Raw genomic sequence first — 18,103 nt, forward strand, 5'->3', positions numbered from 1 at the left:
GTGGGCAGGGGGTCAGGGTTCGACTGAACTGCCCACTTTAAGCGAGCTGTGAGCTTTGCATCCGCGGTTTTTTGCAGCAGCTACGACTCATCCTCACCTCTTAAAGCACGGTGACAACAGCATACCTGCAATGAGCTTTACAAAGACATTTTTATGCTTTTTTTCTCCTTTATTTAGAATTCTGAGCTGAGCCGCTCTGTATCTGCTCGCTAAAAACAGCTGATCCTCCGCGACGCGTCAACAATTAGCACTATTTTCCACTCAAATGCACCTAAACTCTCTTTCCGAGAACCACATGATGTGAAAATAAAACTTTACCTGTAAATCTGGTCATGTTTTCTGCATAAATAAATGTTATCCATTCTTTGTGCTCAAACGCCAAAGCAGGGGCGAATCCAGATGGAATGGGGGCGTGGGGCAAGGATGTGCCCCCCCCCCCACAACACCCCTAGATTAAAGGTCCAGTTTTGAAGCCTTTTTTTACTACAACTACTAATCTTCTTCTTCTTTGTCTTTCGGCTGTTCCCGTTAGGGGTCACCACAGCAGATCAATCGTTTCCATCTCACCCTGTCCTGTGTATCTTCCTCTGTCACACCAACCACCAGCATGTCCTCCCTCAGCACATCCATAAACCTCCTCTTTAGCCTCCCTCTTCTCCTCCTGGCTGGTGGCTCCATCCTCAGCATCCTTGTCCCTATATACCCTGGGTCCCTCCTCTGCACATGTCCAAACCATCTCAATCTCGCCTTTGGCTTTGTCTCCAAACCGTCCCACCTGAGCTGTCCCTCTGATATGTTCATTCCTAATCTTGTCCATTCTTGTCACTCCCAAAGAGAATCTCAACATCTTCAGCTCTGCCACCTCCAGTTCTGACCCCAAATATTTAAACTCATCTACTTTCACCACTTCTACTCCTTGTAACTGCACTATTCAACTGGGTTCCCTTCCATTCACACACATGTACTCACTCTTGCTTCTAGTGACTTTCATTCCCCTTCTCTCCAAAGCATATCTCCACCTCTCCAGACTAGACTCAACTTGCTCTCTACTCTCACTACAGATCACAATGTCATCTGCAAACATCATAGTCCATGGAGACTCCTGTCTGATCTCATCCGTCAACCTGTCCATCACCACTGCAAACAAGAAAGGACTCAGAGCTGATCATTGGTGTAATCCCACCTCCACCTTGAATGAGTCTGTCATTCCGACTGCGTATCTCACCGCTGTCACACCATTCTTGTACATGTCCTGCACTACCCTAACATACTTCTCTGCCACTCCAGACTTCCTCATACAATACCACAGCTCTTCTCTTGGCACCCTATCATAAGCTTTATCTAAGTCCACAAACACACAATGTAACTCTTTCTGGCCTTCTCTGTACTTCTCCAACAGTGTTCTCAGAGCAAACATTGCATCTGTAGTGGTCTTTCTCGGCATGAAACCATATTGTTGCTCACAGAGCTTCACCTGTTTTCTAAGCCTAGCTTCTACTATTTCCCATAACTTCATGCTGTGGCTGATCAACTTTATGCCTCTGTAGTTACTGCAGCTCTGCACATCACCCTTGTTGTTGAAAATAGGAACCAGCACATTTCGTCTCCACTCCTCAGGCATTCTCTCACATTCCAAGATTTTATTAAACTATCTGGTTAGAAACTCTACTGCCATCTCTCCTAGACATTTCCATGTCTCCAATGGAATGTCATCTGGACCAACTGCCTTTCCACTCTTCATCCTCTTCATAGCAGCCCTCACTTCTTCCTTACTAATCTCTTGTACTTCCTGATTTATTCTCTCCACATCATCCAGCCTTTTCTCTCGCTCATTTTCTTTATTCATCAGCTCTTCAAAATATTCCCTCCACCTTCTCTACACACACTCCTCACTTGTCAGCACATTACCATGTGCATCTTTTGCCACCCTAACCTGCTGCACATCCTTTCCAGCTCTGTCCTTTTGTCTGGCCATTCGGTACAAGTCCTTTTCTCCTTCCTTACTATTCAACTTCTTGTACAGCTCACAATATGCCTTTTCCTTCGCTTTTGCCACTTCTCTTTTCGCCTTACGCCGCATCTCCTTGTACTCCTGTCCACTTTCTTCATCTGTCCATCTATCCCCAAACATTTTTGCCACCCTCTTTCTGCTTATGCTTTCCTGGACCTCTTCATTCCACCACGAGGCTCCTTGTCTTCCTTCCACTGTCCAGATGTCATATCCAGTACTGTCCTAGCTGTCTCCCTCACCACATCTGCAGTACTTTTCCAGTTGTCCAAAATTGTTTCCCCTCCAACCAGTGCTTCTCTCACCTGCTCGCTAAATGTCACACAACAGTCTTCCTCCTTCAGCTTCCACCATCTGATCCTTTGTTGAGCTCTCACTCTCTTCTTCTTCTTTACCTCTAAAGTCATCCTACAAACAACCATCCTATGCTGTCTAATGACACTCTCTCCTGCCACCACCTTACAGTCTGATTTTTTTTTAGCTTGCATCTCCTATAAAGAATGTAGTCCACCTGTGTGCACCTTCCTCCACTCTTATATGTTACCCTGTGCTCCTCCCTTTTCTTAAAGTATGTATTCACCATGGCCATTTCCATCCTTTTTGCAAAATCAAATACCATCTGTCCTTCCCCATTCCTGTCCTTGATACCATATCTACCCATTACTTCCTCATCACCTCTGTTCCCTTCACCAACATGCCCATTGAAGTCCGCTCCTACTATCACTACTCTTTCATGCTTGGGCACACTCTCCACCACCTCATCTAACACACTCCAGAAATCTTCTTTCTCCTTCATCTCACAACCTACCTGTGGGGCATATGCACTGATGATATTCATCATCACCCCTTCAATTTCCAACTTCACACTCATTACCCTGTCAGACACTTGCTTAACCTCCAACACACTTTTAACATACTCTTCCTTTAAAATGACCCCAACACCATTTCTCTTCCTGTCCTTAGCCTTTCTCCTCTCCATCATATCTGCCAGCTGTCTCCCTTTACCAGTCATACTACCAACATTCAAAGTCCCCACTTTCATTTCCACCCTTCTAGTCTTTGAAATTACAACTACTAATACTACGTATAATGATAATAATTTCGACAAGTAAAATGTTTAGAGAGAATTTAAATGTTAGAAAAATGTTAAAAAGAATTTAATAGTTACATTTATAAACACTGTAGGTTAGAAATAGCACGTTTTACTGTTACTGTGCTGTCAGCAGTTAAATATGAGGTCAAGAAAGAGGTCTTTATTTTACTTTTTAAAAAGAAGTATTTATTTTCAATGACGTCAAGAAAGAGTGACTATAAAGTGAGTTTTGGCAAGACAAGTATCACTGTCATGTTGAAGTGGCAGAGGGTTGTTGTCGGCAGCTGAGGAAAGTAACTAAAAAAGTAACTAGTAATCTTAGTTACTTTTACAATTGAGTAATCAGTAAAGTAACGAAGTTACTTTTTCAAGGAGTAGCCAGTAATCAGTAATTGGATTACTTTTCCAAAGTAACTGTGGAAAAACTGCACCCCACACCACTGTGGAAAACAAAATCTTTATTACCTTTTTTCCATTGCCTTTTTCAAATATAAAGCAACATAATCTTAGACACACATAATTTGCCACATCGCCTTTCTTAGCACACTGCACACTTGAGTAGCTCCTGAAATTAGCAGCTCTGTGTACTGAATTCATTTAGCATCAAAAATTGATTTTTCAATCAAATCGTGACACCCCTATCAGACACCCAGATATAACATTTTTAAGTGCATGAACACCAGTAAGTTCCTTTGGCGGCTTCCTTATTTTCACTCTGTGTAACCACAGCAGAGCCATGGTGAATCTGCATGGTGATTTGGCACAAGTTTTACACCGGATACCCTTCCTGAACAACATGGAGAAATGTGGCAGGGGTGGGGTTTGAACTGAACTGAAACCATGCACACTAACCACTTGGCCACCACCCCTGCTTTCATAACAGCATAGCGTCACATTTTTTAATTCAAATTATTAAAACTTTTTTATAAAGTTTAATTTCTCTGTGGTGTAATTTGTGGTAAAATATGTGCCAAAATGCAGGAAATCGCTTGTAAAAATTCAAAAATGACATTATGATGTCAAGTAACAGAGAACATTTGAAATTTGGCTGGCTGTTGCTTGAGCTCTTAGCCCACCTGCTTTTTTGCAGGGCTTCTTCACAAAAATTTCAAATAAAATAAATAAAACGAAACAGCCACGCCGGCCAGTTTATCAGTACTGAAGTTTTCTCCTTAAGTGCGTGTTCAGATCGTGTGTGGTCGGGAGCTGTATGTGTGTGCATCAGCGTGTCTGTGTTTGGAGTCCAGAGCGCAGGTAGCCCCCTCTTCACCCTCCAGTCTCCTCTTCCTCAGCAGGGTGCAGATTCAACCTGTCATCTTTTATTTTTTTTTATCTTTTAAACTTGTTTTACAGTAGTGTTCAGAATAATAGTAGTGCGATGTGACTAAAAAGATTAATCCAGGTTTTGAGTATATTTCTTATTGTTACATGGGAAACAAGGTACCAGTAGATTCAGTAGACTCTCACAAATCCAACAAGACCAAGCATTCATGATATGCACACTCTTAAGGCTATGAAATTGGGCTATTAGTAAAAAAAAAAGTAGACAAGGGGGTGTTCACAATCATAGTAGTGTGGCATTCAGTCAGTGAGTTTGTCAATTTTGTGGAACAAACAGGTGTGAATCAGGTGTCCCCTATTTAAGGATGAAGCCAGCACCTGTTGAACATGCTTTTCTCTTTGAAAGCCTGAGGAAAATGGGATGTTCAAGACATTGTTCAGAAGAACAGCGTAGTTTGATTAAAAAGTTGATTAGAGAGGGGAAAACTTATACGCAGGTGCAAAAAATTATAGGCTGTTCATCTACAATGATCTCCAATGCTTTAAAATGGACAAAAAAAAAACAGACGCGTGGACGAAAACGCAAAACAACCATCAAAATGAATAGAAGAATAACCAGAACGGCAAAGGCTCACCCATTGATCAGCTCCAGGATGATCAAAACAGTCTGGAGTTACCTGTAAGTGCTGTGACAGTTAGAAGACGCCTGTGTGAAGCTAATTTATTTGCAATAATCCCCCGCAAAGTCCCTCTGTTAAATAGAAGACGTGCAGAAGAGGTCACAATTTGCCAAAGAACATATCAACTGGCCTAAAGAGAAATGGAGGAATATTTTTTGGACTGATGAGAGTAAAACTGTTCTTTTTGGGTCCAAGGGCCGCAGACAGTTTGTGAGACGACCCCCAAACTCTGAATTCAAGCCAGAGTTCACAGTGAAGACAGTGAAGCATGGTGGTGCAAGCATCATGATATGGGCATGTTTCTCCTACTATGGTGTTGGGCCTATATATCGCATATCAGGTATCATGGATCAGTTTGGATATGTCAAAATACTTGAAGAGGTCATGTTGCCTTATGCTGAAGAGGACATGCCCTTGAAATGGGTGTTTCAACAAGACAATGACCCCAAGCACACTAGTAAACTAGCAAAATCTGTCAAAACTATGGTAATACAACTAAATACTAGTTTAGTGATTCACAGGATTGCTAAAAAAAGCAGTTTGAACATAATAGTTTTGAGTTTGTAGATGCTACTATTATTGTGAACAAAACCTGAATTTTTTTTTTGTCACATAGCACTACTATTATTCTGAACACTACTGTATGTCACAGTCAAACAAGACACTTGATGCTGCAGGGGCGTACCCCTATGTACCGGTTGTAGAGTACTTTACATCTTCCCAGCACAGTGTACCGCTGCGTACGTTCACCCCTTTAAAATTATTCAATAATTTCTGGACGAAGTTGAAAGAAATCTGCAAGCACTACATTGGAATATGGAGTATATCATAGATAATTTAATCTCACTTGTGTATATTCTTATATTAGTAGCAAAATATACAATGTCAAAGATGGTTAGCATCTGTCATGTCACCCACCAAATTGAGAGAAAAAAACATTTCCATTCTATGAATTTGTCCTTACAGGATAGAAAAACCTGATGTGAAGGAAAAAAACCGAAGCTAATTAAAAAGGGATAAATTGAGATTTCTGAAAATGAGACCTAATTGAATTAGGTCTCACTTTTGGTGTGATATTTCTCACAGCAAAGCATTCAGGCAGTAAAATTGAAGTCACTACTTTACAGAATATAGATTGACACAAAAAATAAATAATTTTCTCACCTTTTTTTCAGAAATTTTAGTAATTTCCCCACATCATTAATATTACATATAACACTCACTTATGAAAGCTCACTCGAGTCCTTTGACAGCTTGTTGCTGCACCCAAATGTTGCACTAAACAACATTTTTAGATCACTTTAACCCAAGTTTGATTCAATGCATCATCGGTTTCTATTTAATCTAATGCCCGATGACGTGTAATAACACTAGGCAAGATGGCGGCTGCCTGGCAACAGCTCAGAGGCTGCGTTCGCCATCTAGCAAATTAAACAGAAATCGATGATCTTCCCCTGCATGTCCATGTGGCCTCTGGGTTCCCACAGATACAGCAAACACCAAACAACTCAGCGCAGCCCCGCTAACATGAAAGCAAACATGACCAGGCATTGGGCCAGACCCCTGTACTGTAAGGAGATGAGAACTTGCCGACTAGAACTGAAGAACTGTTGATCAGCCACCCAACAAGAGAGCATCAATCCCCTGTGCACGCTGGAGCTGAGCAGCCCTGTGGTGCACAAACCCCCCCAACGCACAGTTACATACAACAACAACAACAAAAAAACACCAGCAGCTTGTCATTGACTCTTCATGCCACCAATGCTTGGTTCTGCAGTCCAGCAACGGGTTTTATTTTTTGTTGTTGTCGTTTTCAAGGTTGGGTAGGATTACTTTGAAAGAATACATGTGGATTACATGTATGTATGTACATACATTTGGATTACTTGTAATCTGATTACTTTTGGATTACATTTCAATGTAATCCTACCCAACCTGGGTCGTTTTTCCTAGCAATTGCAGTTAACAGCCCATTACAATGTTTGAAGAAAATGCACATTAATCACAGAGTACGAAAGAGAAATTGACAATCATTTTGTCTACTGTAGTGAATTAAAATGAATGCCTTGGGATCCCCAGGAAAGGTCCGAGGACTTGGCCAAGGATATGGAAGTGTGGGATGAGCTACTTGGTCTTCTGCCACCACAATCCCAATAATAAGTTGCGTGTCTCTCCTAGCCGTTGACTATCTTCTGAGATATGGCTCCCGGCAGTGTGTAGAACAGAATGGCGAGGAACAACACAGTGAGGAGCAACAGCAGAGCGATGATGATGTACTTCTTGTAGTTTTTCCAAATCAGATGGAAGAAACACTTGAATGGATTAACAAACCATGAGAAGGAGGTGTCGGGACGACTGTGGAGACAGAGAAGACTTATTTCACCCCTGATGTATTGGCCTTTTTATTAATTCAACACACTGCTAGCAGTATAAAAGTAAATTCAATTCTAAACTCATTTTGTGTGTTAAATTCAGTTTGATGAACTCATAAAGTGAGTTCATCACAGATCCAATATACCAAGAGTATATTGGATCTGTGATGGATAGTGGTGGTGATGAAGTGGTAGAAATCACTTCACCCATTCACCTATTCTGATTACATGTGGCCTGGCAAAACTGACATGGCACAGGACACAAGAATTGTCTGTTGGTTCTTTAATTCTGAACAAAATAAATTAGTGAAAAATGAAAATACAAAATCTTTAAATATAACCAGGAAAAGGTCACCAAAATTCACGGGTCTCCGTTTTTCCCTGTTACATTGACCCTTTATCCCTGACACAGAACTGTGTCCTTTCTGAAAATTTCAGTGCAGTCTCAGTGCAGTCCCAGAATGGGCCCCTTTAATCCACTTTTGCAGAAACACAGCCACAAATGGTCACATTCCCCAAAAATATACAGCTACATCAAACAAAAGGTCTGTGCCATAAAAATAGGAAAAAGAAATCACTAAAACCAACTGGAGGAAAAGAACATAACTATTATAATTATTAGAGAAAGCCACTAAATGGCTTTCTCTCTCCAATAATGTGGGCTCCTACATGCGGCCTAGTCGCCGGTATGAGTGCATGCTTCACTGTCACAAAGAATCTCCTGTATGTCCTATGACTAGAGCATCCTGACCACTGCTGGAAGCTACTGTTTACTACATAGATTCCAGCAATGAAAAAGTTGAGAAGAGCACTAAAGCTCAACTCTCTACGCAGTAACAGTGTTGCTGTGAGGTGGTGGTCTTGGAAAATAAAGCAGTGCTGACTTATGGTTTGAATTATAAATAAAAGTAATACCGACAGAATAACTCCATTAATGTCAATTCTATCATTTGTACAAAGTTAAAATATAACATATATCTTTTAATGTTGAATAATGCACTAATTCTGAAGTTTTGTAACAAACAGACAGATGCCAAAGGGATTATGGGTAAAATGTGCCTCCGCTAACACTAATTAGTTGACTCATTCATTCTATGTAAAAACCACACATTAATGTGAGGTGTGTGTTGGTGATTACATATATAAATGTGCTTTTGTAAAATATGCCATTTTTTTATTTGTTAAAAAAAGGCATTTAAAAAAAGCTAAGTAATTAGAATAACCATCTGTTATAACCAGTGTCAAAATAAATAGAACACTGCCATCTACTGGTGCCCAGATGCTCAGTACTTAGGGCAAATACTGCCATGAACACTACTGGCCAGTAGATGGCAGTAGAGACTGTGAAAAATGGCCAAAACAAAATTCCAGATAATCCATGTCTGCTATGTTTAAGATGAGTGGAATTTATGTGACGGGGTTCTTGTACAGGTAAATAAATGATGGCAAAAGTCACAGGATGTTTTTAAGGTGTTTTTAATTTCCCAAAAATCAAAGAGGAGTGCTATACAAACAAACAGTGAACAATTATTTACAATATTTATCACCAACAGAAAAATAACAACAAACAAAAGGATCATAGTTACCTTCTCTGTAACACGACCAGGCCCAGACTAACTGAGCCAGGGAGACTGGCGCCCCTTTATACCCCTAGGCCCCTCCTACAAACCAGTTAACCAAAAAACTACAGTTTTCTGCAATCAAACTGCGGCTTTCAGAAATACAAAAAAATCATCAAATTAATACTTTATTATTTCGCCCTGTCCCTTTACCTGAAAGAAACTCAGGAAAAATAATGAAATCAGATTTTTGAAAAACGGCCCTTACTGATGACATCAGCGATGACGTCGGACACTAATGTCCCGTGCTGGACGCAATAAAACCGGAAGTAAACACAGCGCTTGGTTTGACAGTGGCGACTCGTGAATTGTGGCTGGATACTGGAAAAGAGTTAGTTACTGGACAAAACTATGGATCATGGAGGATTTAACAGCAGCCTAGTGTGCACCCAAGACTACTGCAGTGGTGAAATGGACTGGTGATTATTGGAAACTACGCAGGAGGATGGGGGGTTGACTGAATGAAGGTAAGTGAGCGAGTGAATGCGTGGTTAGGTCGGAGGTGGCGCCACGGGCTTTGGCGGGGCTGCTCCGTCACACCATCCTTCTCCTCCCGGAGGTTGACAAAGACTTGGCAACCTGGAAAGGTAGTCTGGCACGAGATTGGACTTCCCAGGCCGGTGCCAGATCACAAACTGGAAGGGCTGCAATGAGAGGTACCAACGAGTTAGTCTGCTGTTGTGATCCTTCATTAAGTTGATCCACGAAGTTTCTGTGTAGGGTTTCAGTTGTCCAGGTGGTTTCCATAGTAGAGAAGCTTGAATCTTCGACTGGACTGGGTTGCTTGATGCGAGGACGTTTCACTTCAAATCACAGAAGCTTCCTCAGCTAAAATTCTTACTCTGGTGGTCTGACTTCTGTCTTGACTCTTGTAGACAAGAATAATCAAGAAGTCACAAAAGCTGGAGTTTTAAACCTAACCAGACCCCTCCTACCGAGAGGCAGACTGCTATAGGCTAGTGACTAAACAATAACTCTAATTAGCACCTATTGTGCTCTAGTTAGCAAGAATTTTAGCTGAGGAAGCTTCTGTGATTTGAAGCGAAACGTCCTCGCGTCAAGCAACCCAGTCCAGTCGAAGATTCAAGCTTCTCTACTATTGATCCACGAAAGCGTTCGATGGTCCGTCTCCAGATCAAACTCCCTCCCAAGCAAGTAGTACTTGCTTGGGAGGGAGTTTGATTAAGAAGGAGTCTTTGATTAAGACTCTCCAGAGCCCACTTGATCGCCAGCCCCTCCTTCTCAACGATAGAGTATCTGGACTCTCTGGGCATCAACTTTCTGCTCAGGTACAAGATGGGCTGCTCGGCTCCTGGCTCTCCCTGAGCGAGGACTGCTCCAAGACCCACCTCAGAGGCATCCACCTGTACGAGGAAGCGACAACTGAAATCTGGACTGCGAAGAACTGGAGATGAACACAAGAGAGTCTTTAACATACAAAAGGACCGTTCACATTCTTCAGTCCAGGTCACAGAATTTTTCTTGTCTTTTGTGGTTAGGGCAGTGAGTGGTGCTACAATAGTGGCAAATTGTGGCAAAAACCTCCTATACCAACCAGCCAGGCCCAGAAAGGATCGCACCTCCTTCTTGGTCTGCGGAGGAGGGCACTTCTGGATAGCTTCGACCTTACCCATCTGCGGCTGCACCTCTCCACCTCCCAGCTGATTGCCCAGGTAACGAGTCTTGTGACGGGCCCACTCACACTTGGCCACGTTCAGCATCAGACCAGCGGGACGGATCTTCTTCAAGACAGTCCTCAGGTACTCGACATGCTGTGCCCAGGTCTGACTAAAAATCACCACGTTGTGCAGGTAAGCGGCACTGAACTCTTCATAGCCCTATAGCACTTTGTCCATGAGGCGCTGGAATGTTGCAGGGGCACCGTGCAGGCCAAAAGGCATAACAGTAAACTGGAAAAGTCCGACTGGTGTTCTAAAGGCTGTATAGGGTCGACTTGAAATGTCCAGGGGAACCTGCCAATAACCTTTACACAAGTGCAAAATGGTGATGTATGATGCTGAGCCAATCTGGTCGATGAGGTCGTCTATTCGTGGCATAGGATATGCATCAAACTCCGAGATGGAGTTAAGTTTTCGGAAGTCGATGCAGATTCTCAATGATCCATCCTTTTTGAAAACGATGATGACAGGACTGCACCATTCTGAGGTTGAAGGCTCGATGACTCCAAGCTCCAGCATGTACTTGATTTCTTACCGAAGCTGAGCCACCAGCTGCTGAGGAACACGGTAGGGTCGTTATCTGACAGGATTCTGGTCTTTCAGTCGAATCACATGCTCGATCACAGTATTCCTCCCAGGTTCAGCAGCAAACAGCGAGGGCATCTCCCGAAAGATCTGGAGGAGGTCGGCAGCTTGGTCTGCAGAGAGGTGTGCAATGAGGGGTTCTGAGGGTTTGGTCACTACTGGAACACTGGGGTCCTCCTCTTCCTCCACTTTCACTTGTCTCACCATCAGCGCTGCCTCAGGAACCACGGCAGGAGATTCCTTCCAGGCCTTCAGGAGATTTACATGGTACGTTTGCCGGGGCTTCCTCTTATCTGGCTGGTTAATCTCATAGGTAACAGGACCCATCCGCCTGGTAATCGTGTATGGGCCTTGCCACTTTTGCCAGTAACTTGCTGTTAGATGAGGGGAGCAACAGAAGAACCTTTTGTCCTGGTTCAAAATCTCTGTGTCAGGCCTGCTGGTCATACCAGGTTTTCTGCCTTCTTTGTGCCACTTTCAGATTCTCCTCAGCCTCGTCCTGGTAGCTGGAGAGCCAGTCTCTCATCTGCAAGACAAACTGGACAATCCCCTGCTCACCTGGCTTCGTTTCTGAGGCGGTCCATGTTTTGCCCAACAAATCCAGGGGTCCTTGAACGTCCCAGCCATATAAGAGTTCAAATGGCGAAAACCCAGTGGATGACTGATTCTGAAGCATCCTCTTCAGGGTCTGGTTAAATCTTTCGACAAGACCATCAGTTTGTGGGTGATACGGTGTGGTACGCAGAGCAGTGATTCCCAGCTGTTTGTGAAACAACTAACAGACGAGAAGTAAAATTAGTCCCTTGATCGGTCAGGATTTCGTCTGGGATACCAACCCTGGAAAACAATTGAACAAGTGAATGGAGGACAGCAGGGGCGGTGATTGTGCGGAGTGGGAAGGCCTCAGGATACCTGGTGGCATAGTCACAGACTACCAAGATGTACTGGAGACCCCGAGCGCTCTTGACAAGGTGGCCAACAATGTCCATGGCTATTCTGCGAAAAGGTGTGGAAATGACAGGTAGTGGATGGAGGAGACCTCTCTCTGATTTATGGTTTGGAGCAGTCTTTTGGCAAGTGGGGCATGTAGTGCAATATGTTTGTATGTCTTTATACATACCGGGCCAATAGAAACAAGCACTGACGCGCAAGTAGGTCTTGTGGCAGCCAAAATGCCCGGCCCACGGGAGTGTGTGCGCGACACGCAGAACCAACTTCCTACAAGGTGCAGGGACAACTAGGCATTTCTGGGCATTGTCACAAATGTACAAAATACCACCACTAACAATAAATTGCTCTTTACCTGTTACATTAGCATTAGCATTAGCTTCAACTTTATCAAAACAGGTTTTTAGAGATGCATCCTGCCTCTGTAGCTCGGCAATATTTTCAGGCACATTCCACACTTCATCCACATTTAAACTCTTTCCACCCTGGTCACTTAGCATTAGCTGTTTCTCAAACCTCTGCTGGCACTTTGATTTTCTAGGCCCCTTGGTTCCCCCCTCACACAGACCATCATCTAAGTCAGGCAGGGGTTCACTGCCAGCCTTGGTCTGAGACCTAGTAACAACAGGACAGGAGACATTACTGGGCACATCAAACACATTATCATCACATACAATAGTACATTCCGCTCCCTGCAAGAGGTCCAAAAGCACAGGTAAGTCAGTTCCCAGGACAAGGTCAACAGGTAAGTTCTTCACCATGGCAACAGTCAAAAGGTAAGGTTGATTGTCAATAGTCACAGTAACCTCAGCCTTAGGGTAAGCATGACTATCACCATGGACACACACAATGTCAGTTTTTAAGCCATAGTCAATTGAGTTCATGGCTACATAGTCTTGCTTTACCAGTGAAGTGAAACTCCCACTGTCCAAGACAGCGGTCACTTGCTGGCCATTCAGAGTCACAGTTTTTAAGGTACGCTCCTTCAAGCCCTGAGTGCACTGGTCACCTTCCCCATGAGGTACATAACAGGCCCTAGTCAGCTTGTCTCTGTGCACTGGACACACAGAGGCCTTGTGACCCTGCTGCTGACAGTAATAGCAAACAAGGGGCTTAGCATTTGCTGACTGGGTGTTAGCAGAGCTGGGTGTACCTCCAGAGTTGTGGCTGGTCTCTTTACCATGACAAGTAGATGCCGGGTGTTGAGATGAACGGGGTGCAGAGCCAGTGAAGCGTGGAGGTCCTCCTCGACAAGCGTTCTGGTGCTACAATGCCAACTTCGCTGCAGTCAGGCCGTCCTCAGGCTCATGCTCTCTGACCCAAGTGCGAACATCAGGCGGCAGGACACGAAGAAGCTGCTCCAAAATGATGAGTTCCCCGATTTGCTCCTTAGTGAGCTGATCTGGATAAACCCACCTTCGATAGAGGCTCTTCAGTCGATGGTATGTTTCTGTGGGTGTCTCCCCAGGTGGTACAGTGGGACACCGGAACCGCTGTCTGTATGTTTCAGGGGAAATGTCAAATTTAATCAACAAGGCAGCTTTTAAATCCTTGTAAGAGTGCGCCTCCTCCTCATCCATGGCCGTATATGCTTCCAGGGCCTTCCCGGATAGAAGCGGCACAAGACGGCAGGCCCACTCAGTCTCTGGCCATTTCCACATTTTAGCAATTCTCTCAAATCATAACAAACAGTTCTCAATGTCCTCTCCAGTCTAGTAAGGAGGTATCTTCGGCTCAACCGCATAAGGTCTCGCCTCCATAGGTGGCCCCATATCCACACCACTGGGGTTGTCCTCTGGCGGCCAAAACAGGGTCGTCGACTCACCCTGAGGTTGCCTGGGAGCAGCAGGGGTAGACAGTGCGGAACGTGGACTCGGAGTGACCATGCTTGGACCCTCAACTCCAGTTTCAGATCCGGCAATGGAAGATGAGTGCAGACTCACACGGAGGTTGTGAATCTCATTTAGCAAACCCTCCTCTCTCTCCTTCTGACCTGCCACAAAGTCCTTCATTAAGCTTCATTAAAGTCCTTTTCTCTTCCTTCGGCTAGCCATCCCACTTCTGACACCACATGTGACGGGGTTCTTGTACAGGGTGATAAATGATGGCAAAAGTCGCAGGATGTTTTTAAGGTGTTTTTAATTTCCCAAAATCAAAGAGGAGTGCTATACAAACAAACAGTGAACAATTATTTACAATATTTACAACCAACAGAAAAATAACAACAAACAAAAGGATCATAGTTACCTTCTCTGTAACATGACCAGGCCCAGACTAACTGAGCCAGGGAGACTGGCGCCCCTTTATACCCCTAGGCCCCTCCCACAAACCAATTAACCAAAAAACTACAATTTTCTGCAATCAAACGGCGGCTTTCAGAAATACAAAAAACAAAGAGAGTTTAAAGCTGTTGTCTGTGTGGAGCCTGATCAGAGCATCTCAAATGCATTTCTTCTGTCGTGAATGTACTGAGATTACCCATAATGCACTGGGCACAGCATGTCCACACTAAAAACTTCAAAATTAGTGCATTACTTTAAAACTAAAACATATATCTGATATTTTCACTTTATAAAACTTCAGACGTGACGTTAATTTAAATAACTTGTCCGAAATTAGTTTGGTTAAAACTTTAACCATAAGTTAAAACTGTATGCCTCTGGGTGACTTGGATGATATTGCCAGCATATCAGTATGGGGTCTAACAAAATAAGCTTTTGTCTTTTTTCTGACGAGTTCTCCTTTGCCTGCAGAGGATACAGTGGTTTCTTCTAGAACCAGCTCTTCACTGTTTGCAGAGGATAGAACTGCACATCTACTACAAAACATTTAACAGAGATGGCGCCTGTGGGGTGGCAAGATGGCGCCTGTGGGGTGGCAAGATGGCGCCTGTGTGTTTGGCATGCTGTCATCCCTGTCTTTACCGCTCGTCAAGTTTTTTGTTATTTGTAGCTGTGTTTTTGCTCTGTGTGTTCTGCCGGGACATCTCTGCCTTGCTTGTGTATAATCGTCAGTCTCTCTTGGACATTAATGGTCTTTATGAGCCGCTTCTGTCATCTGGGTCCGGGCTGGGACCACGCCCTGCTCTGCCACCTGTGCTCACGGAGGTCCCGCTGCACCCGCTTCATTTTCCTTGCGCTCCTCTCCGGAGGAGGCACTTTAGAAGGTGCGGAAAGCGGAGCGGTGCGTTGGTGAAATTTAAGTTCTACCTGGCAGCCTTCACTAGAGGGTCTGATCCTCGCCTCCTCTGGGATGGACAATATTTTTGGGCGTGGGAGCGCGCGCTGCATACAAGAGGCTGCTGGATTCGTCCTGTTGTTCCTGGACTGTCCTCTCCGATGACTGGACCGGCTCCGCTGAAGCTGTGCCCCTTTTTGCCGCAGCTTCCTCCTGCTGCCTGTCACTGGGCTGCGGAGTTTTTACGCCGGTGCTGTCGTCTGCGGGCTTGCAGACGCGGTGTTTCACCTGAGCTCCTCCGGCCGCTGAAACACACTGCGTCACTGGCTGCTGAGGAGCTGAACTTCCACATGACTTCATTAAAATCTGCTGATCCCACCGAGATCCTTAGTTTGGGTCTCATTAAAATCAGATCATTGTCTCTGAAGTCATTGCTGGTAAATGACTTAATTGTGGATCATCGCCTGGACATGACTGGGTTATGTGAAACCTGGCTTAAATCCACAGCTGTCCTTCCTCTGAATGAGGCCTGCCCACCGGCGTGCACTTTTAGTCACGTTTCACGTGATGTGAGGAAAGGCGGGGGTGTTGCTTTTATTTATAAATCCAGATTTACTTTATTAACTGTTGGGGATCATAAATATAATTCATTTGAGCATCTGATTCTCCGTTATGCCCATGATGCTAAGTACTGTCAAGGCCATAAAACTGGAAATCAGCTATGTTATACTGTCACTGTCTATAGGCCTCCTGGCCCATACTCTGATTTTTTAGATGAGTTTGGTGCGTTCATCTCTAGTCTTTCAACAGTGCAGACAACATTTTGATTATTGGTGACTTTAACATTCACATAAATAAGCCCTCTGATCCCCTTGGTAAATCATTTATGGAAATCATGGATGCATTAGGATTTCAGCAGTTCATTCATGGTTCAACGCATATCAGTGGTAATACTCTGGATTTGGTTCTTGCACGTGGCCTTGCTGTCACAGATATCGACATCCTGCCTCTTGCATCAGCGGTCTCTGACCACACGCTTATTAGGCTTACAATTACGCTGCCGCATTTAGTGGAGCAACAACCTTGCCTATCATTGCGGCGACGTATTAAACCTTCAACTTTGACTGAACTCGAAGCGAGACTACCAGAAATCTTAACTTCAAGCTTGATGAATTTTCAGTCAGTAGACAGTCTTGCGGATAGCCTGAATTTAGTGCTAAAAACCACACTTGGTAAGATTGCGCCTCCTCTATTAAGGCCATGCCTTCCCAAGGCACAGACACCTTGGTTCAACAGTTATTTCCGTGACCTTAGGCAGAAGGCTAGAGGGTTGGAACGGAAATGGCGTAGTTCCAAACTATAGGTGTTCCACCTTGCGTGGCGTGAGCTATTTTATATTATAAGCATGCTTTATTGGCTACGAAGCAGGCCTATTACTCTGAATTGATAAACAAAAACAAGCATAATTTAAAGTTTTTGTTTGATACGGTGGCATTTCTTATTCATGGACAGCCACCTGTTGGTCGTTCTCCTTTTTCAGCACAGGACTTTCTGGACTATTTCGAAAAGAAAATAGAAGATATTAGGTTGAGCACATCTCAGCATACTTTGGTCCAGTCACTGTATTCAGCTACTGAGCTGGGGACTACCACTGAGGTGCTACCTAGATTCACAGAATTTCATAGTATCTCACTAGGTGTGCTGACGAAACTCATGATGTCTATTAAAAGCACAACTTGTTTATTTGATCCTATCCCAACAAAATTGTTTAAGGATCTTTGGCCCATTCTTGGGCCAACTGTGCTGGAAATTGTTAATCTTTCTCTAAACTCTGGATCTGTTCCAAATTGTTTTAAATCTGCAGTGGTTAAACCACTACTCAAAAAATCTAATCTTGATCCTGGTGTATTGAAAAATTATAGGCCGATATCAAATCTATCATTCTGCTCTAAAATTCCAGAAAAGGTGGTTTCACGGCAGCTTGTGGACTATCTTACTGAGAATGACCTTTTTGAGCCACTGCAGTCTGCTTTTAGAAGACATCACTCCACAGAAACAGCACTTATTAAAGTAGTTAATGATGTTCTGCGAGCAATGGACTCGGATACTACTACAGTATTGGTGTTGCTGGATCTCAGTGCTGCGTTTGACACAGTTGATCATCATATTCTACTTGATAGGCTAGAAAACTGTTTCGGGATTACTGGAACTGCTCTTGCGCGGTTGACGTCTTATCTGTCTGGTCGTTTCCACTGTGTTTTGTGCAATGACACTACCTCTGATTTTAGGGGCATGAAGTTCGGAGTTCCGCAGGGATCCGTTCTGGGTCCCCTGCTTTGTTCCCTGTATATGGCACCCCTTGGGAACATTTTGCGGCGTTTTGGGGTTGCTTTTCATTGCTATGCTGATGACACTCAGTTGTATATGCTCAGTTGTATAGCTGCTGGAAATCCTGTCCACATAAAATCTTTACAGGACTGTCTCACAGCAGTGAGAAGTTGGATGTCTAACAACTTTCTACTTTTGAACTCTGATAATATTGGTCCAGCAAGACATCGGCATCGATTTGATCAGCTAGTGCTTAGCCTAGGTTCATGTGTTATACATCATAGTGACAAAGTGAGGAACCTTGGGGTAATTTTTGATCCTACATTGTCCTTT

The 18,103-nt window shown here is 43.8% G+C and overlaps 1 protein-coding gene across 1 annotated transcript in view; it reads right to left on the minus strand.

The window, feature by feature from the left end:
• Positions 1–6,968: 6,968 nt before the first annotated feature.
• Positions 6,969–18,103, minus strand: part of fer1l6 (fer-1 like family member 6) — a 656,531-nt gene continuing 645,396 nt past the window's right edge. The window contains exon 45 of the mRNA XM_034186126.1: positions 6,969–7,417. Within this exon, the coding sequence (XP_034042017.1) occupies positions 7,237–7,417 (181 nt within the window). The 3' untranslated portion in view covers positions 6,969–7,236. The remainder of the gene's footprint in view (positions 7,418–18,103) is intronic.

This window comes from Thalassophryne amazonica, chromosome 14 (genome assembly GCF_902500255.1).
Source record: "Thalassophryne amazonica chromosome 14, fThaAma1.1, whole genome shotgun sequence".
Lineage (NCBI taxonomy): Eukaryota > Metazoa > Chordata > Actinopteri > Batrachoidiformes > Batrachoididae > Thalassophryne > Thalassophryne amazonica.